The 21,598-nt window shown below is 50.0% G+C and overlaps 1 protein-coding gene across 1 annotated transcript; it reads left to right on the forward strand.

Moving 5' to 3' along the window:
* The first annotated feature begins 10,157 nt into the window (after positions 1-10,157).
* Positions 10,158-13,690, forward strand: LOC137420688 (uncharacterized). The gene is made up of 2 exons (XM_068105964.2): positions 10,158-10,874; positions 11,257-13,690. The coding sequence occupies exons 1-2, from the start codon at positions 10,733-10,735 to the stop codon at positions 12,696-12,698; spliced, it is 1,584 nt and encodes a 527-aa protein (XP_067962065.1). The 5' UTR covers positions 10,158-10,732; the 3' UTR covers positions 12,699-13,690.
* The last annotated feature ends 7,908 nt before the right edge of the window (positions 13,691-21,598 follow it).

Below are 21,598 nucleotides of genomic sequence, written 5' to 3' on the forward strand. Positions count from 1 at the left end.
TCCTCCGCTGCCATTCAATTCTCCACACATATTTCAATAAAGATGTCATAAAGAGATGCTGCAATGGCCTGCTTACATGTGAATTTCCCATTCACATTTCCAAACACATCTCAATCATAACTCAATTTCCATCCTCACGACCACACAAAAACACAAAACCTTCAAACATAAACAAACGCCACCCACAAGACACTTTGTGGCACGCACTCCAATCACTTCATCACTCCATCCATGCCATCACTTTCACCCGCCCCCACTCCAAATTACTCATATCCCAACTTGTGAGCAAGTACCGAAGCCCTGGGACAGTAAATATCAAGGCCTCACCTTGCCTTATGTGCAGGTAGTTGCAGGTTGGTCGGGTCCAAGAGTGTCATCCACCCGCCGAATCCAAATTTACCCATGGGGCCAATCAATTTCCCCAAAGTTTCCTTTTATCCTGGCAAGTATGTGGATCCGCCTCCTCCAGTGACCTTTACTACACTACTACCCTTGGCTACTACAGCTCCGCCCCTCTACCGTGCAAGGGCCATCGGGTAAGTTGAGCAGCCGAACTGCCAACATAGCCCACGAGTGTCCATAAGCGTGCGACCCACCATCCATCCTTCGGCCCCCTGCAAGGACCACGGCTCCACTAGCCCCAGCTAGCCAATGTGGTGAGCACCTGCTGCCAACTCCGCCATTCCCAAAGCCTCGGACCTGAGGGGCACGGTCGCAGTGTGCGGCATTCTCATCACGTCCCCTACACCTCTCACATCCCCCAGTCCGCCCACATGCAGACCCCAGTGCCCACCCACACTTGACCACGCCCAAGGTCTAGTCGACAGCCGTATTCCCCCAGCAGACTCGATCCCAGAAGACACGGTCCGCACACCTCGGCCACCCATATCACCACGTTGACCTCCAGACTGACCAACTCCATCCCTACAACCTTGCATCGAAATATTGGTGCCGTCGCCCCGTTGCTAGTTGAAGGCTGTGTCCTGCTAACCTATCAATTTTTGTCCCAGCCTCCAACACTTTGGTCTAACACACCTGGATTTATGTCACTGGTTTCAGTGTTCACCATACCTTCACAAAATTCACCCTTAAATTTAGCATCTAACCCTCAGATTACCCGTGCCAATGTTTTTCACAATTTACTAATTTCACCAAAGAAGGGCGCTTCTCCATACACTTGCCAGCCTAGCATGGCCGCGTATTATTTAGTGTGATGTTTCGCAACCTATGTGTCGACCCAATGTTTGGGTCGTGAAGGATTTTCAATGGGTCGCACGATCGTTTCAGAAATCGCGGGGAAAAAACTTTATCGACGATTTACTTCTCCCGACTGAACAGAACAGAGATCAAACGAACACCGACACAAACTTTATAGTGTGGACTCTTCTACCGCGCTGTACCGATGTACCGCGATGTACCGTGCGTGCATCTGGTCAGTCAGATCATACGTTTAGTTTCCGACACGCGAATGTCCATTGCTTTTCATTCGAATGTCCATTGCTTACGCTGTGAGCGTAAGGTACTCGCCATGGCTAGAAAGTATCAGCCTGTGTTCCTGAACTATGAGTTCACCTTGAATATCGATAAGCACAATGTTCATCGACCACAGTGTGTGATATGCCTTGACGTGTTGGCCAACAAGTCCTTCAAGCCCCAAAAGCTGAAACGGCACCTCGAGAAGAAACATGGAGATCATGTCAACAAGTCGCGGGAGTTTTTTCTCCGGAAAGAACGCGAGATGAACAACAGCAAGACAGTAATGCGTTTGGCTGTTTTTCCGTCCAAGGGACTGACCAAAGCCAGCTACCTGGTGGTGGAGAAGATAGCCAAGAAAAGAAACCGTACACTATTGCGGGTAAGTTTTTTGTTTTTTTTCGTAAAAGTATTTCACTGCATTGGCGGTTTGTAGGTTCATAAAGTAATACATGGCGCTGTAAGTATAGTTAAATTTAGTTTTTCATTTCGTCTTTAGAAAATTGATGTGTCGGGTTCTTCCTTACTATTACTCGTGCCATGTATACGTTGGTATATCACAACTTCGTAAGTTTTATTGTTTGTTGCAATACAGCCATTCTTAAACTTTGCCTCTTTTTTAAAAGTACGTACGGCAATCACATCGTACATATTGAATTTTTATAATGCCTTGGAACAGCGGTTCTTAACCTGGGGGTCGTGACGTATGCGCATACGCGAACAAAATACTGTGTGTGGTATGTACCTTTGTTAGGTTCCTAAAAATGGGCTCAACAAATTGATATGTTATTTATGACCCCTTCATGACCCCCGGAAAACCCCAAACGACCCCCAGGTTATGAACCGTTGCCTTGGAACAAAATCAAGATTAATCATATAGTGAAAGAAATGTTCATGTGTTATTTTATTTATCTTGTATTGCAGAGCAACTCATCATGCCATGCGCCAAGGCGATGTGCAGAGAAGTGCTTGGAGAGACGGCGGCTTCCAAGATAAGCACCATTCCGCTTTCTGCCGACACGATTCGCCGACGGATAATAGACATGGGCGAAGACATCGAGCACCAGCTGTACGCAAGCCTAGAGGCCAACAAGTTTGTCATCCAGTTGGACGAGTCAATGGACATCGCACAGAAGGCGTTGATCCTCATCTTTGTTCGTTGTCGGCATGGCGATGATTTTATGGAGGATCTTCTGGCATGTGAAGAGCTACAGACCAAGACCACGGCCGCAGAAATATTCGCAGTCGTCAACAAACACATCGCATTGCATAGCCTCAGGTGGGAAGACTGTGTTGGCATTTGTACCGATGGTGCGGCGGTGTCATTAAGCTCATCCAAGATGTAGCACCAGAGGCAAGCTGGACCCATTGCTTCCTCCACCGCGAGGCAGTAGCGGCGAAAGAGATGTCACCTGGACTTGCCGAAGTAATGGACATTGCAGTGAAAGCAATCAACCATCTCAGGAAGAGCGCCCTAAATTCGAGGTTGTTTGCAGAGCTGTGTAAGGAGCAAGATGCAGAACACACCACGGTGCTGTATTTTGCAGCTGTTGGCTGGCTCTCCAGAGGCGATGCTTTGGCAAGATTGTATGAACTTCGCGACCAGGTCCTCACATTCTTGGAGGTGGCTAGGTCAGACCTGGCAGTCTACTTCAAAAACAACAAATTCATCGCAACATTGGCATACATGGCCGACATCTTCAACTATCGTTCCAGGGCAAAACGAACAAGCAGGCGAAATCCATGTTCGTAATGTATGACAAGATAGCGGCGTTCAAGTCAAAGCTGGATCTATGGAAGAGAAGAGTACAGACCAATGATGAATTTGACATGTTCGAAAACCTGGATGATCTGCTCAGCAAGTGTTGAGGAACGTGTGGACATTAAGGACGTCATCGTCGAACATCTGGTGAACCTGCGCAAACGATTTGACGAATACTTTCCTGTTGATCCACGCGTGGAGAAGCAGTGGATCCGAGACCCTTATTCAGTCGACGTTCAGCAGTGCTGCAACTTGTCCAACAGATTGAAAGAGGACTTGATCGACATCGTGTCCGACGGTACACTTGAGACTGTTCAGGAAGGACACTTTATTAATGTTTTGGCTGACAGTGTCTCATGAGTACCCAGAGATTGCACATGTCGCGGTAAAGTTCCTGATGCCATTCACGACGACGTGGATGTGTGAGGCAGGTTTCTCAACGGTGACATATCTGAAGTCCAAGTATCGAAACAAACTGGAGACGGTGGCCCTGTGCGCCAACCTGAGACGACGTGGATGTGTGAGGCAGGTTTCTCAACGGTGACATATCTGAAGTCCAAGTATCGAAACAAACTGGAGACGGTGGCCCTGTGCGCCAACCTGAGACGACGTGGATGTGTGAGGCAGGTTTCTCAACGGTGACGTATCTGAAGTCCAAGTATCGAAACAAACTGGAGACGGTGGCCCTGTGCGCCAACCTGAGACGACGTGGATGTGTGAGGCAGGTTTCTCAACGGTGACATATCTGAAGTCCAAGTATCGAAACAAACTGGAGACGGTGGCCCTGTGCGCCAACCTGAGACGACGTGGATGTGTGAGGCAGGTTTCTCAACGGTGACATATCTGAAGTCCAAGTATCGAAACAAACTGGAGACGGTGGCCCTGTGCGCCAACCTGAGACGACGTGGATGTGTGAGGCAGGTTTCTCAACGGTGACGTATCTGAAGTCCAAGTATCGAAACAAACTGGAGACGGTGGCCCTGTGCGCCAACCTGAGACGATGTGGATGTGCGAGGCAGGTTTCTCAACGGTGACGTATCTGAAGTCCAAGTATCGAAACAAACTGGAGACGGTGGCCCTGTGCGCCAACCTGAGACGACGTGGATGTGTGAGGCAGGTTTCTCAACGGTGACATATCTGAAGTCCAAGTATCGAAACAAACTGGAGACGGTGGCCCTGTGCGCCAACCTGAGAATCGCATTGTCGCCGCTTCAAAGCCGAATCGATGATCTCGGAGCCAATATGCAAAGTCAACCATCGCACTGATGCTACAATGTTGCTAACGGAACATTTGAATTCGGCTTGTAAGTTTCACTTTCGGGTTTAATCAGTGAAAGTTGTTTATTTAATGTTGTTCATGATAACGGAACATTGAACCTGGATAGGAGTTCAGATGCATATCGGGTTTTTTCAGTAAAAGTTATTCTTGTTTTGTTTATCAGTTCATGTTACTTTGTAAGTTCATCATCTATTCACGATGAAGATTAAAATAAAGTTCAAACACCTTATCTTGGCGTGTCACTTTTATAATTAAAGTTTTATTCTATTTCACAAAAGATACACCGCCAATGAATGTTGTGAGATTCATCTTCATCATCTTCTTCATCTTCAGCATCATCTTCATCTTCTTCATTAAATCTTCATCCGGATTCATCGTAGGGGCGGATTCATCTATTCCGAAGCTGCTAACAAGGCAGGGAGTTTACGCCTGATTGGCTGACAATAATATCAAGTGGGCGGGGTCTGTGATCGAAGTCGCTGCTCATTCTCAAGGGGGGCGTGGTCTCTCGCTCTCTCTCGCTCTCTCCTCAAGGTCGTGGAGATCCGTACAAAATAACAACAAAATAAGGACAGTGTTTGGTATGATTGTCGTCACTTTGCTTTATTGTTCAATTACGAATTGTACTACTGTACAAAGATGATGAACCGAACCCTTACCAAGATATTAACGTCATAAGCAATCGATATTTCCATGACGGTTTGTTGGGGGTCGGGGGTCGGTTGGGGGTTTGTCGATGGGTCGCGACTGGATGCCTGGGTTTTTTATTGGGTCCTGGGCTAAGAAGGTTGCGGAACACAGATTTAGTGTATGTGCGGAGTGCATGGCTGGTGTTGTAAGTGTCATAAGGAACAAAGGGAAAACTACAGAGGCAATTTACAGACAGGGAATTACCCTTATACTCTAACTAATTAGCATAGCTCCACCCCTCGCATGGACAGAAATAGACAAAAACTCTACAAAAACAAAAAAAAAACTTGGAAACTCTCCATGGGTGAGCAAGGAGCCAAGTGGTGCCCTGCTGCAGGACCCAATGCCTGCACCCGTATTGGTTCTTGCCTGCAATGCTATAGCTCAGTTAAGAGGTCAGTACTATGTAACTTTGTGTTGTAGATACATGCCAGTACGTGTACGCAAGAGTGTGCAGCTGTATGGCTATGCCAGTACATGTATGCAAGAGTGTGCGGCTGTATGTCTATGCCAGTACATGTACGCAAGAGTTTGCGGCTGTATGTCTATGCCAGTACATGTACGCAAGGGTGTGCGGCTGTATGTCTATGGACGTACGTGTATGCAACCGTGTGTGGCTGTATGTCTTTGCCAGTACGTGTACGCAAGAATGTGTGCCTGTATGTCTATGCTAGTACGTGTACGCAAGCGTGTGTGGCTGTTTGTCTATGCCAGTACGTGTACGCAAGAGTGTGCGGCTGTATGTCTATGCCAGTACGTGTACGTAAGAGTGTGCGGCTGTATGTCTATGCCAGTACGTGTACTCGTAAGAGTGTGTGGCTGTATGTCTATGCCAGTACGTGTACTCAAGAGTGTGCGGCTGTATGTCTATACCAGTATGTGTACACAAGAGTGTGCGGCTGTATGTCTATGCCAGTACGTGTATGCAAGCGTGTGTGACTGTATGTCTATGCCTGTATGTGTATGGAGGCATGTGTGGCTATATGTCTATGCTTGTACATGTATGCAAATGTGTGTGGCTATATGTCCATGCCTGTATGTGTACATAAGCGTGTGTGGCTGTAGGTCGATGTCGGTACGTGTATACAAGCGTGTATGTGTATGCGAGCATGAGTACCTGTGTATGTACGCAAGCATCTGTGGCTGTATGTCTATACCTGTACATGTACGCTAGCGTGTGTGACTGTATTTCGATGCCTGTATGTGTACGCAGGCTTGTGTGGCTTTATGTCTGTGCTTGTACATGTATGCAAATGTGTGTGGCTATATGTCCATGCCTGTACGTGTACACAAGCATGTGTGGCTATATGTCCATGTCTGTATTTGTAGACAAGCGTGTATGGCTATATGTCCATGCCTGTACATGTACACAAGCGTATGTGGCTGTAGTTCGATGTCGGTACGTGTATACAAGCGTGTATGTGTATGCGAGCATGAGTACCTGTGTATGTACCGTGTATGTTTGTACGTGTATGTGAGTGTGTATGCCTATGTGTGTATGCCTGTACTTGTACGTGAGTGTGTATGCCTGGGTGTGTATATCTGTACATGTATGTGAGTGTGTATGCCTATGTGTGGGCATGAGCATGTATGCCTGTACATGTATGCCTTTACGGGTGCCTGTACATGTATGCCTGTGTGTGTATGTGAGTGTGTAGGCCTGCACGTGTGTGCCTGTGTGTGTACGTGAGTGTGTATGCCTGGGCATGTACACCTGTACGTGTACATGTGTGTATGCTTGTGCGGGTATGCCTGTGTGTGTACGTGCACGTGTATTCCTGTACGTGGAGGTGAGTGTGTATGCCTGTGTGTGTACGTGCGTGTGTATGCCTGTGCGTGTATTCCTGTACATGGAGGTGAGTGTGTACGTGAGTGTGTATGCCTGTACGTGTATGCCTGTGTACGTGAGTGTGTATGCCTGTACGTGTACATCTGTGTATGCTTGTGCGGGTATGCCTGTGTATGTACATGAGTGTGTATGCCTGTATGTGTACATGCGTGTAGGCTTGTGCGGGTTTGCCGGTGTGTGTACGTGAGCGTGTATGCCTGTGTGTGTACGTGTGCGTGTATGCATGTGTGTGTACGTGTGCGTGTATGCCCGTGAGTGCACGTGCGTGTGTATGCCTGTGCGTGTGTGTATTCCTGTACATGGAGGTGAGTTTGTATGCCTGTTTGTGTACGTGAGTGTGTATGCCTGTACGTGTATGCCTGTGTACGTGAGTGTGTATGCCTGTACGTGTACATGTGTGTATGCTTGTGCGGGTATGCCTGTGTATGTACGTGTGTATATGCCTGTATGTGTACATGTGTGTATGCTTGTGCGGGTATGCCTGTGTATGTACGTGAGTGTATATGCCTGTATGCGTACATGTGTGTAGGCTTGTGCGGGTATGCCGGTGTGTGTACGTGCGCGTGTATGCCTGTGTGTGTATGTGCGCGTGTATGCCTGTGTGTGTACATGCGCGTGTATGCATGTGTGTGTACGTGCGCGTGTATGCCTGTGCATGTGTGTATTCCTGTACATGGAGGTGAGTGTGTCTGCCCGTTTGTGTACGTGAGTGTGTATGCCAGTACGGTTTCACCTAGTGTACACCTCCAATCATACACACTAATGTACACTGTTTGTGACTGAAGGTGTATTGGCCTGCATGAGTGTGCGTGAGTGACTGAGTGTATACCTGTATGCTATAAATGAAGACCATTCCGTGTGCGTAAACAGGTCGGCGTGTTGCGCGTGCCCATGTGATTAATCTCTGGTTTGTTCGTAAAGCAGGTCCAGGTGTACGGTCTGTGCTCGCACATCGCACCAAAACTCTTGCACAGCTCCGAAGCAAAAACCATTGACTTAAAATCGGTTTCGTAAACAATCCTCGTCTTCACTCGGGCAAAGCACATCATCCATTGTGGACCTTCTAAAAGATTACTAAAGCATTATGGAAGTTGAAAATAACTGGCATTGTCGTCTCCCTTTTGACGACTGACCCCACATCTTTGCTTACGTGCTGTGTGTGTGTGTGCCTGTTTGTGTGTGTGTGTGTGTGTGTGTGTGTGTGTATATATATGTGTGTGTGTGTGTGTGTGTGTGTGTGTGTGTGTGTGTGTGTGTGTGTGTGTGTGTGTGTGTGTGTGTGTGTGTGTGTGTGTGTGTGTGTATGTGTGTGTGTGTGTTACACGGTTGGCGCGAGTGGTCGGGGGTTATTTTCTAAAGGCGGGAAAAGCCAACTCCACCGATTAACTCAGCGCTGTATGTACTGTAAACGAAAGAGGGAGAAAAAAGGAAATAAATGGTGAAAACAGCAGAGCCAGCGCATTTATCCGGAGTTCAGGGCATGCCTGGTCCGCCACGGTTCGGGCGCGCTTAGGGCACGCTTCCACGGCACGGTGCGGGCACGCTTCCACGGCACGGTTATGGCTCGCTTCCCCGGCATGGTTCGGGCACGCTTCCGGCTCGTTGCCACGTCACGGTTCAGGCTTGTTTCCACTGCACGGTTATTGCACGCTTTCCCGGCACGGTACGGGCACGCTTCCACAGCACGGTTCAGGCTCGTTTCCACGGCACGGTTCGGGCTCGTTTCCACTGCACGGTTATGGCACGCTTTCCCGGCACGGTTCGGGCTCGCTTCCACAGCACGGTTCGGGCTCGTTTCCACTGCACGGTTATGGCACGCTTTCCTGGCACGGTTCGGGCACGCTTCCACAGCACGGTTCAGGCTCGTTTGCACGGCACGGTTCAGGCTGGTTTCCACAGCACGGTTCAGGCTCGTTTGCACGGCACGGTTCAGGCTGGTTTCCACAGCACGGTTCGGGCTCGTTTCCACTGCACGGTTCGGACTTGTTTCCACGGCACGGTTCGGGCTCGTTTCCACTGCACGGTTATGGCACGCTTTCCCGGCACGGTTCGGGCTCGCTTCCACAGCACGGTTCGGGCTCGCTTCCACAGCACGGTTCGGGCTCGCTTCCACAGCACGGTTCGGGCTCGTTTCCACTGTTCGGTTATGGCACGCTTTCCCGGCACGGTTCGGGCACGCTTCCACAGCACGGTTCGGGCTCGCTTCCACAGCACGGTTCGGGCTCGCTTCCACAGCACGGTTCGGGCTCGTTTCCACTGTTCGGTTATGGCACGCTTTCCCGGCATGGTTCGGGCACGCTTCCACAGCACGGTTCGGGATAAGCAGTTTCGGAGCTCGAGTTTGCTCGGACTTTACGTAACGAGACGCCAGAGCACGCTGGTGGACACGGCGAGCCGTAAACACGACGCTCTCCCGCAGACATGGCCTACGGAGCTATTTGCAGTCCGGAACGTAGACGCAGATATTCCTGGCTCTCTTCGGGCTTCGTGCCTGTCACACGTGACGTAGCGGACGTGGGATCCTTGTATGGGAATTTCCGCCTCCACCCAGAGCACCCCTCCTCTCGCCTCGAGAAACATCCCTCCTCCCTCCCCTCTGCCTCCCTTCTCTCTCGGGTCCGAAACCTGGCCGGGGTATCCGGAAAATGGTGCCTAAAAAGGACCGGGAGGGAGGACCGTGACGTATGACCGGATGCTACCCATATATGGATATTTAACATCCGTGCTGGTGCTTGACAAATATCGTCGCGTCTGTGAGGGGTGAACTTAAGTGAGCAGGTAATAATTGACGCATAATAACGCTCCTCGTTTGCGACCACATTTGTAAGAACGCATTTTACAAAATCCTTTATATAAATTGACGGCGGGAATCCTGAAGTTCCACTATTGTTGTTTGGTCGAGCCACTCAGTATTACGGTGCTCCCCCCTTGTTCCTGCGTAAAATGGTTCGGTCCATTTTTCCTGCGACGTCACGTTTGCACACGGGGAGGGTTTCCGCAAGGCTTTCGCCATGTATGAGCATGTACGTCACAACGGCCACGCCTCTTCAGATCCCGCCCTTAACCCCGCCGTTATATATATATATCAGGCGACGGTTACCGTTGTTCACCGATTCATTCAGAAAATTTTGTGCGGCCGTTGAGTATCCTAATATCGGGTCGTGGCGGGAAAGACCTGTCGTCAGCACCCGTGGTCGTGATAGATTATTGCTCACGGAACGATACAACCTGAGCGAGCCTTGCTCGATTCTGGCGCTCACTGCACTCGGTCCATCACGCACGCGCGGCGCGTGCTGTGCGCGTGTCCCTCCGTGCACCGGCCGGACGGACGGTCCGCGTACTCGGGAGCGCACGTGACGTCCCGCGGCGTGCACAGGCTCTCCTCTCCAGGAAGTCCTCATTGAGCTCTCGTGACGTTGGGAAGGAGCCCGGCGGCGAGGGTTAGGAGGGAGGAGTGGAGGAGACGGCGGCACAAGCACACGAGGCCGGTGGGGGGCAGGGTGGGGGGAGGAGGGAAGAGCGCGCGCCCCTGGTCTTCCAGCCTCCAGGGGCAAAAAGCGCGCGAACCCGGAACGGGTGCAAAAGTGATCGAACGGGGGAGGAGGGGACGGGGACGAGTTAAAGGCGCGGGTCCAGTGTGCTCCCCGATCGTCACTACAAGCTGCTGAACGCGTCCCCCATGTCTGCCGCCGAGGCCGAGCGGGTGCCGGTGTCATTGCCGAGCTTGGCGTGCGCGCTACCTGAGCTGATGGACGACCTGCCAGGATCTCCGTCCGCGGTGGTCGGCCAGGACATCTTTCCGATGGATGCTTTCAGTGCAGGTGAGAAATCCGTGTACAGGTGGGGGAACGGAGGGTGGGAGGGGGAGCTTCGGGCAACGATGCAGCCGCTCGCGCGAGACACGCATCGCGTCTACCTGCGTTCCCCTCGCGCTCATGTTGCAGGTGCTGCTCGCGATGGATGTCGCTGTAACTCTGTGTTTCATTGCAATGATGCTCTTGTGCAAAACGCATGCGCCCTGAATATTATTAATATGCGTGAGGGATGTTCACCGCCTGTGCGCCCCGAGTGGGGAGATGCGACAAGTGTTTAGATGGAGCGGGAGCTGGAATGATGCCAGCTTCCCACGAATGTGCATTCGTGCATCATTATATGAAACATTGCGTCTGATGAGGTGCTAATGTCGCCCGCGTTTCCTTGCAGATGCCATCATCGACATCACCATCAATCCGAAGACCGAGGCGTTGCTAGCGGCCAGCATGTCCCCTTCGCTTCCCGGATCCACGTTCACGTACACGGGAAAGTTCGCGTTTGAACCGAACTGGCCCGAGTCGCTGTTCCAGCTGCTTCAGCATCAGCTACAACAGCAGCAGGTGCAACAGCCATCTCCGCAAGTGCAGCTCCAGCAGATGTCACCGCAACCTCAACTCGGTACAACAATGCAGCAACATCAGCAACAGGAGCAACAGCAACAGCAACAGCAAATGCAATCGCAGCTGCAGCAAGCGCAGTTGCACCTCTCGCAGGTGTCGCCTTCGCTGCAGGTAGCGCAAGCGGGCAGTCCCACGCCCTGTGCATCGCCCGCTCAGTCCTCCATGGGGTGCAACCAAGTGGGGTCGCCCGTGGCCCCGAGCGATGCGGACCTGTATGCCAGCAGTGCGGGCACCGTGGCTTACGGAGACATTTTTCCACCACCGCCATACTACAGCAGCCCTGCCACAAGCGGCGGAAGCACGACGGCTAGCTTCACGGGCCTCTCCGACTTCCCGGAGGCGAAGGTGGCGACCGATGGTGTTGTGGACGCTCCCCCGCTGGTCACCGACTATGCTCTGTTCGAGTCCGTGTGCGTACCTGCGTCGTTCGATCCCTGCAAAGGTCCGGTGACCACGGCCGGTGGACTCACCTTGACCCCGCTGTCGGCCATAAAAGCATTCACGGACAGCAACAAGACCACGGTCGCCACGTACAAGCCCCTCTCACCGTATGTTCCTTCACAGATGCCCACGCAGCAGTCTCAAGCACAGCAACAACAACAACAACAACCTCAGCCACAGCAGCCACAACAAGACCAGTCAACCGGTCCAGTGCTGATCTCCACGGCAACATTACCTGCCAACAGCGTGCCCCAACCAGCACCGTCCCTCACGTCCACGGCAGCACCTGCGCTCATGGAAGGCGCGCTAATATTGCGCCCGGGTTGTCCCAAGCGCAAGTACCCTCCAGCACGGCCATGCAAGACCCCCCCGCACGAACGGCCCTATCCGTGCCCCGCCGAGGGCTGCGACCGACGCTTTTCCCGCTCGGACGAGTTGACGCGCCACCTGCGCATCCACACCGGGCAGCGACCTTTCGCGTGCAGGATCTGCATGCGTGCTTTCAGCCGCTCGGACCACCTGACGACGCACGTGCGCACGCACACGGGAGAGAAACCCTTCGCGTGCGACGTGTGCGGACGTCGCTTCGCCCGCTCCGACGAGCGCAAGCGCCACGCCCGGGTCCACTTCAAGCAACAGCAACGATCGGGCTCCGCGGGCGGGCGAGGAGTGAGAGCCCCCGCCCCGGGGAACGCCCAAGAGAGCGTGCACGACATGGAGACCTCGACCACCTTGGCCAACGTGCCCGGCGTGCCTGTCAGAACGTGCTGAGAAAGTTTTAAATTTAGAGAAAAAAATAACTAATAATAATAATAAGAGTAAAGAATGCGCGTTTCGTTGCGCATGCGCTTGGCGCTCCCTGCTTGTTTTGGACCCTCCCATTCCTCCCATAACTTCCTCCTGTAGTCCTTGCACGGCTGATAAAACTTTCCATCTATCTCCACCACCACCAGCACCACCCCCCCCCCCCCCACCCCCTGCCGTGGTGCTGTTTGAAGTTTCGAACATCGGGTCGTTAAAGCAAAAGGGATCAGAAAAACAAATAAATAAATAAAAGAACAAACGAGACAACGGAACAAAGTTTTGTTGCATATGGAGGAAGGAGGCGCGGGACGAACCGCGAGGAGGTAACAAAACGAACGACTGTTATAATGTTTTCGAAGTGGCGAAACAAAGTTTGAAAATCGAATTCATTCTCACTGTGAAGTGTCCTTCCGTGCGCACATCCGCCTGAAGCGGACGCATTTCCCAAAGTTTCACTTCTCTCTTTTTTCTTTTGTCGAGTTTGCGACGCGAACGTTGCTACGGTACGTGAGTGATGGTGCTGCGGACTTGTGATTTGTACTTTGTGCGGTACAGTTGGCATAAATATCTATTTTTTAAGCTCGTGTTTTGATGCTTCATGATTACATATCGTCGAGCTTACAGAACGGTGTTGTGAAAGTATTTTGGCACATGTACATAGCAGCCAGGAACCGGCTAAGACAAAACTAGTCTATTTTTGTACACAAAACAAGAAAAGCAACCTGTCCCCTCCAGCCCCCCCCCTTCCCCGGACCCCCTTATGACGTCACCCCCACCTCTGCGAAGCGCGCGCTGCACGGTGACTCCGCTGGCGTCGCGCGTGCTCAGTTGCCTGTAACTGTCATGCAATTGTCATTCGCTTTGATTGGTCGTCGGCTGATATCGCATGAATGTGTTCTCGCGCTTTGATGTACAGAAGTTTTTGGAAATTGAAATAAAACAAAGAAAGTGGAATAAGATGCATTTGCTTTTCCTTGACATCGCTCGCCGCACCTGGGTTCGAATCTCGACCTGGCTATAAACTGCCACCCTGGTGTTTCGCAGGTTGGGCGAGGCATCGATGTGCGTGCGTGTGTGTGTGTGTGTGAGTCGGATGGACGTTAAACCGGGTACCCAGACTGTTGGCATTCTTTGGTGAACGCCGAGGATCCCACGGTGTCTTTCGGGAAGAGTAGGCGAGTTATCGCCGGCACTCTAAACAAATCTCAAATTCCTGCCTGGAACGCGGCGGCTCGCAACTGCTAGTGGTATTGTGTGGTTGACGTTTCGATACGCGTGGTGTTGGCTTAGCGGTTAAGGTGGGTGGCTTGAGATCTTAGGGTCCTGAGCCGGCCGTTGAATTCACACCAGGTGGATTAACTCAGCCTGTCATCCTTCCGAGGTGGGCAAAATGAGTCCCGGCTGACTGGTAATGGGGGCACTGCATCATCAGCACAGCCACGGGCTGCCCACAAACCACCACCACAACCACCACACTGTTTTGGCAAGAGCTCATGCACTATAAACGAATTGACCAGGTAGTTCGCAAGTTTCATGTGGTCTTCTTCGGACACACACACACCTTTTCACATTCTGCTTTGATCCTCCTGTTACTCGGTCAATTTCACGCTCACTTAGTGCCCAGACTATAGGAAAATATTAACCCTGAGTGTTTCTTCGGTGGTGTACTGTGTAAACCCACGAATAAAAATATTACCATGGCCTAAACCATCCCACGCGACTCGACACTGCGAGAGCTCCTCTGATCATTTGTGTACTTAGCACGAAGTTTGAGTTTTTCTTCCTGTTATACTTCCTTTGATTTGGGCAATTCCACAAATGATGGTCATTTCATCTTTATTTATTTTTCTAATTATTCTCTGCAAGATTTACTTTTCAAATTTTCTGTGAGATTTACTTGGACGAGGCTCAATCAATAAGTTTATTTAACATAGACCAGGTGCCCTCAGATCTGAGTTGTAGAATGGGTGCCCTCAGATCTGAGTTGTAGAATGGGTGCCCTCAGATCTGAGTTGTAGACAGGGTGCCCTCAGATCTGAGTTGTAGAATGGGTGCCCTCAGATCTGAGTTGTAGAATGGGTGCCCTCAGATCTGAGTTGTAGAATGGGTGCCCTCAGATCTGAGTTGTAGACAGGGTGCCCTCAGATCTGAGTTGTAGAATGGGTGCCCTCAGATCTGAGTTGTAGACTGGGTACCCTCAGATCTAAGTTGTAGACTGGTTGCCCTCATATATGAGTTGTAGACAGGGTGCCCTCTGATCTGAGTTGTAGACAGGGTGCTCTCAGATCTGAGTTGTAGACTGGGTACCCTCAGATCTAAGTTGTAGCCTGGCTGCCCTCAGATCTAAGTTAAAGACTGGGTGCCCTCAGATCTAAATTGTAGACTGGGTGTTCTCAGATCTAAGTTAAAGACTGGGTGCCCTCAGATCTAAGTTGTAGACAGGGTGCCCTCTGATCTGAGTTGTAGACAGGGTGCCCTCTGATCTGAGTTGTAGACAGGGTGCTCTCAGATCTGAGTTGTAGACTGGGTACCCTCAGATCTAAGTTGTAGACTGGGTGCCCTCAGATCTAAGTTGTAGACTGGCTGCCCTCAGATCTAAGTTAAAGACTGGGTGCCCTCAGATCTAAATTGTAGACTGGGTGCCCTCAGATCTAAGTTAAAGACTGGGTGCCCTCAGATCTAAGTTGTAGACTGGTTGCCCTCAGATCTGAGTTGTAGACTGGGTGCCCTCAGATCTAAGTTAAAGACTGGGTGCCCTCAGATCTAAGTTGTAGACTGGGTGCCCTCAGATCTAAGTTAAAGACTGGGTGCCCTCAGATCTAAGTTAAAGACTGGGTGCCCTCAGATCTAAGTTGTAGACTGGGTGCCCTCAGATCTGAGTGGCTTCTGATACACTCGGATTGAAGCAAACCAAAAAGGTGATGCATTTGGTTTTCTGCGTCCCGTGGACTGTGGCAGACCTATGTCACGCATTCATGGTATTTGAACTTGGGATTGCCAGAATCATGAGCTACCTGCTGAGAGCGGAATGCCACACCGGTCCATGAAAGTTATTGCTCAATTGAGAAAAGTTTCACTTTTTCTCCAATGTTCTGCGCACTTGTATGGAAACAATATACAGCTCGATGGAATAGCTTGGGGTTTGTCAATGGAAACCGTCTGTGTTTCACGTCTGGTGACTTGTACAGTGCAAGTCGTTGGGCGGGAAGGATAGCCGAGAGGTACGAACACTCACCTCTGAGCTCTCGAGCTTGAATATGAAACATCGGGGCAATAACCCTGGCGCTCACCTGGTAGAATAAACAGTATACTGCACTGACTGAGGGTATTTTAATCCAATTTTAATGGTTGCTAGAAGACAGGGCAGCATGTAGAATCATACCAACATAATCATAAGACTTCAAACAAACAAACAAACAAACAAACAAATACCTATTTGGGGGGCAACACCCCCCTGTGTACCTCCTCAGACACCAATTTTTCCAATGCCTTGAACAAACTTCGGTACACCATGGGTCGTGACGGTTGTGGTGAAGTTTCTTCAAAATTGTGTGTGTGTAGTTTCAGAGAAAAAAGCAAATTCCTATTTTGGGGGGTCAAACCTGGATCCACTTTGACCCTGGTAAACCCCATTATACCCCGATTTTTTTAAATGCCCGTGAACAAATTTTAGTCACAACACAACAAATATCATTTGTGCCAAATTTGGTCGCAATCCCATCAGCGGTTTCGGAGAAGAGGTTTACGGACGGACTGACGGACGGACGGATTGATGGATGGACTGACGGACGGAAGGACGAATTGACGGACGGACTGACAGATGGATTGACGGATGGACGGATTGACGGACAGACTGATAGACGGACGGGCGAAGTGACGGACGGACTGACAGATTGAAGGACGGACTGACTGATGGATTGATGGACGGACGGACTGACGGACGACGCGCCATCGCATAAGCTCCCCTGCACTTCGTTCCAGGTGTTAAAAACCGAAGGTGGATGTAGGTTATGTTTACACCCCTGTCTGCTTGTTCGTCTGTTTCTTTGTATGTTTGTTTGTCTGTTTCTTTGTATGTTTGTTTGTCTGTTTGTGAATTAGATATATCAAAAAGTTGTGGACAGATTCGGACAAAATTTGGTGGAGAGGTTGATTGAATATGCGACAAGGAAGAATTGATTCAATTTTGGTGAAGTTCCGGATCCGGATCCGAGAATTTTAAAGTGATTCTTTACCATCGAGAGATAGGGCAAAAAACCGATCGGTAGCAGGATATCTCAAAGTTGTGGACGGATTTGGCCGAAACTTAGTGGACTGAATGGGAGTGCGACAAGGACAAATAGATTCGATTTTGGTGAAGATCTGAATATGGATTCGGATATGAAAATTGTGTAAATATCTTCTAAGTGATTCTTCACCATTGAGTGATTGGGCCAATAACGATAAATAACAGGATATTTGAAAAAGTTGTGGATGGATTATGACAAAACTTTGTAGATGAGTTGGTTAGGTGACATGAACAAGGTGATTTGATTTTGGTACGGGTCCGAATCCAGATCCGGCCTATCAGTGGGATACAAAATGTAAACTGTTCAGCTTGGTGGAGGTACTTGCTCTCTACTGAGTGCCGTTCTAGATTGTAAACTGTCATCCTGGTGATTCATCAATATGTCTGCTGTCCTTGGGATGGGTGTCCCGTCTGCCAGCATCAGTTGGTGGTCGTTGAAGATCCCACGGTGTCCTTCGCGAAGAGTAGTCGAGCTATCACCGGCACCATGAGCAAATTCCCACCTGGATTGTGGGTCCACCGGTTTGAGAAGAGTCTGCCACCGAGTCAGGAATGGACCCAGGTAACACAACAATGTTTGGCCAACGTTGTTGTGTTATCTGGGGAGGTAATCTAAGATATTATCCCCGGTCTGTGGGCACGTCCAATCCTGCTGAAACCATCGATGCCTCATCAGAAAATGTTGACGACACAATTCCACAAAATAATGTCTGTAGCATTTCCAAGTAGCCATTCCCATGGATGTAACCATTCCAAAAAAAGAAGGACCCTTTATATCCCTGTTTGCTTGTGTTCTGAAAATGCAGAACAAATTCTGATGAATGCACTTGCAGTTTGGGGCCCATGGGGGTATTGAACACTTTCATGAACCTCCTTTGTACTGTCACAACCGGCTGTGTTAATGAACCACGAAACAACTTTTTTTTCCTGCACAGTCAACCTGAGCTCCACAATGTTTTTCCATGCAAATTGAGCCGATCACCTGTGGGCAATAAATGGAGACACGAAACAAAACTTTCCCTTATACCTGCTCATATGTTTGTGTATTTAATGGTGCATTCTCAGTGTTGCTATATGTAATTATTATCTATCTATAATTCCAGCAATCTCTGTGTGTCTGTCTGTGTGTCTGTGTGTCTGTGTGTCTGTGTGTCTGTGTGTCTGTGTGTCTGTGTGTCTGTGACCGCTGTTTCTCGACAACCACGGGTCCGATATACTTGAAACTTGCCAGGTATATTGCTGGGGACCCGAGGATGTGCCTTTTCAAGGTTTCATATTAATCGGACAATTACTTACCGAGATATGTCCAAAAAACGCTTCAACCAATCAGAGAGCAGCGAGCTATCACGTGTGCCGAACGTGGCGATCAGGCTCTGCCTCGGACGGCACATTTGACAGCGTATTCATTTATTTCACGTTGGAAAACTATGTTGCCGTTAAACTATGTTTTAAAACGAATTCAAACTGCGATTAAATTAAAACGATTCATCCTAACTGCGATTTGCGAACTTCCGGACAGTGACGACTGTCCGGCAGCACGCTTTCCGGCATCCAATCACAGAACGCTTTGTTGCGTAGGCGTGGCCGATGTGAGACGAGCGGAGCTGAGCGCGTTACGAGCTGACCGCCATTACGGTACGTAATTCGATTTCTTATGCGCATTATTTCTCCCAATTCATTCATCTCCCAATTTCTCCCAATTCAATTCGTATCACTAATAAAAACGAATTTGCGATTCATTCGCTTTCCTGCGCGTTTGTGCACGCGATGGCGATTGCTTTACCAAACTCCGGAAGCCGTTCGCTTTGGACCAAACCATTGCATGTAAATAGAGGGGGGGGATTGTCACCACTCGCAAGCCGTTCGCTTTGGACCAAACCATTTCATGTAAATAGGGGGGGGGATATAATTTTAGATATATATATAGTACGGGCATGCCCTAGTTATTTTAAAAGAGACAAAATGTTGTCTTCAAGACCTTAACCAGATGGCAAGTTGTCGTTGATTTAACGTTGTTGACGACCATTGCAACCACTGTTACAACGTTGAACCAACATCACCTTTTCAAAGGTGGGAGGCTGAATCGATGCAATTGCCAACACAAGTTCAATAATTAATTACAACCTTGGTATATGGGTAGGAGGTTCGTATTTTACCTTTCCTTTAAATGTCCTGTATGTATTGACCTAAGTATAAGATCATTACCTGCTCAGCTTTTGGGACTATCCATTCATTATCTCTGCAAATAAGCCTGGTGTTGGTGTAACGGTTAATGTGGCTGTTGTTACGAATTCGTCACTTCCGCCTTTGTTGTTATGTACTTGTGGGATTTTTAGTTTCAGGTAATATTGTGGTTAAGATTTTTGTGTGAAATGGAGATGACTTTGGTAAAAGGTAAAAATAAATGTCTGTGAAGGAAAAAAGAAAACGCAGCAAAGAAACCGGAAGAGGAGGGAGGAAGGGATCGGCAGGGAGAGGAGACATCTGTGAGTCGCATCGAGGCTGCGAGCGGACTTGTTTGATATTGGTCGCAAATGAGTTGAGGCTTCCCGGGAAAGAGATTGCCCGCGACATCGTCACATATTGCGATTGCAATTAAACCTGCGTCTCAGGTTTTATCACCAAGTGTGAGCTATTGTTGGAAGGAGAAAGCGCCTCCATTACAGGCCAATCCGTCATTTTCCCTCGAGGAGACCGTCTGCCTGGTGACGGTCTGCCAATGTTTGTCGTTGGAATTTCCATATCGACCTCATCGTGTGGAGCGCCTTTGGTTCATAACGGCTCAATTCCCACATCGACCTCAAACCTCGTAACTCCTCGTTCGCAGCCGTGCTGATAACTGCATGTTCTTGTCGTTCTGCACGACTTCCACCTTCACCCCCGCGTGGGAATTCATGCACGGACTTTGGGGAATGTTACAATCCACCCACGTTTGGCGTATCGTGAGTTTATTGCTTTGAGAGCATTGGGGGAACGATGGTACCATCATATGTATTGTTCATTTGATGCAAGTGATATTTTCATTTTACTTTCTTTAATAGTGTTATTATTCAGCGATGAATAATAAGTCAACCCCCCTGGCGTTAATTCAGCGATCGACTAGGATCCTGGGTTCGAATCCCGGTCGATCGCTGAATTAACGCCAGGGGGGTTGACTCAGCCTGTCATCCTTCCGAGGTCGGCTAATTGAGTACCAGTTCACTGGTAATTCCCTGTTTGTCGTTAAAGGCGGCAAAAATGGTTGGCGTCAGGAAGGGCATCCGGCCGTAAAACATCGCTTCAAAAAGGGGACCAAAAAACAACAACAACCACGGTTCCCGAAAAAGGCCAACCCCCGCTTTGCGGGGAAAAATGGCCTCTAAATGTGGTTATTTATATATATTTTAATAGTGTTATTATTGTGTATGTGAGAGTTCTTAATACAATTACTTATTTTGTTCTACACAATTGCATTGGTGTGGTTTTACCATGGTTTATTATAACACTCAAAATAACAAATCTTTCTGCCGCGTTCCCTCTCGAGACTCTGAGGGGCACCGTAACCGGAGTTTGGGGAGGTAACACATAACACTGTCTTGAAATCTTGGGGTCCTGAGGGGAGACCATGTCGTGCCGTTAAATAACACCAGGTAGGTTGACTCAGCCTGTCATCCATCTGTGGTCAGCAAAATGAGTACCAGATGGCTGGAAACGGGGGGCCTGAGGGGGGGCATTGCATCAGCGGCACAGCCGTGCCACAAGCTGCATATGAAATAATAAATCTCTGCAAATATGACGAAATTTGTCATCTCCTCCCCCGCCCCCCTTTATGAAGTACATTTTGGAACTTTGTCGATATTGTAGCGGTTACCGCTGGATGCACACAATCGCCTTGCACCGGCCAGAACACGACCAGACGCGCCTCTCCCGGGCATGCCCGGACTCACTGTTCCCGGGCACGCCCGAACCTCCCGGGCACGCCCGGTCTCGTCTTTCCCGGGCATGCCCGCTATCGCCTTTCCAGGGCTCGCCCAGAGAGTCCGGGCATGCCCACTATCGCCTTTCCAGGGCTCGCCCAGAGCGTCCGGGCATGCCCGCTCTCGCCTTTCCAGTGCTCGTCCAGAGCGCCCGGGCACGCCCAGCCTCGACTTGCCAGGCCGCAGCCAAACACGCCCGGGCAGGTCCAGACTCGCCTTTCCAAGGCTCGCCCTTGACACCCGGGCATGCCCGGTATAGCTTTTGCCGGGCAAACTTCCCGACATAAATGTGTATATATATTGCTGCCCGTTAAACGGGCTTTTGAGAGAATACCTGAGCTGTTTTGTTTCAATAAAGCAACTTGGACGAATTCCGTCTTTGGTCGCGTCAATTCTTTCGACTCGCGTTGGAGCGCCGCTCCTTCAATGGTGACCTACCGACATGGACACGGCAGTGACTCTTAAACTGCCTACCTTCTGGGAGGCTCACGCGGCTGTTTGGTTCGCCCAGGCGGACTCCCAGTTCGCCCTGCGAGGCATCACCGCGGACGACACCCGCTTCCACCACGTCGTGGCAGCGCTCGGTTCCGCCACCGCGGCCCACGCCCTGAGCCTCCTCGAGC

Source organism: Myxine glutinosa, chromosome 2, assembly GCF_964187855.1.
Source record: "Myxine glutinosa chromosome 2, kmMyxGlut1.1, whole genome shotgun sequence".
Lineage (NCBI taxonomy): Eukaryota > Metazoa > Chordata > Myxini > Myxiniformes > Myxinidae > Myxine > Myxine glutinosa.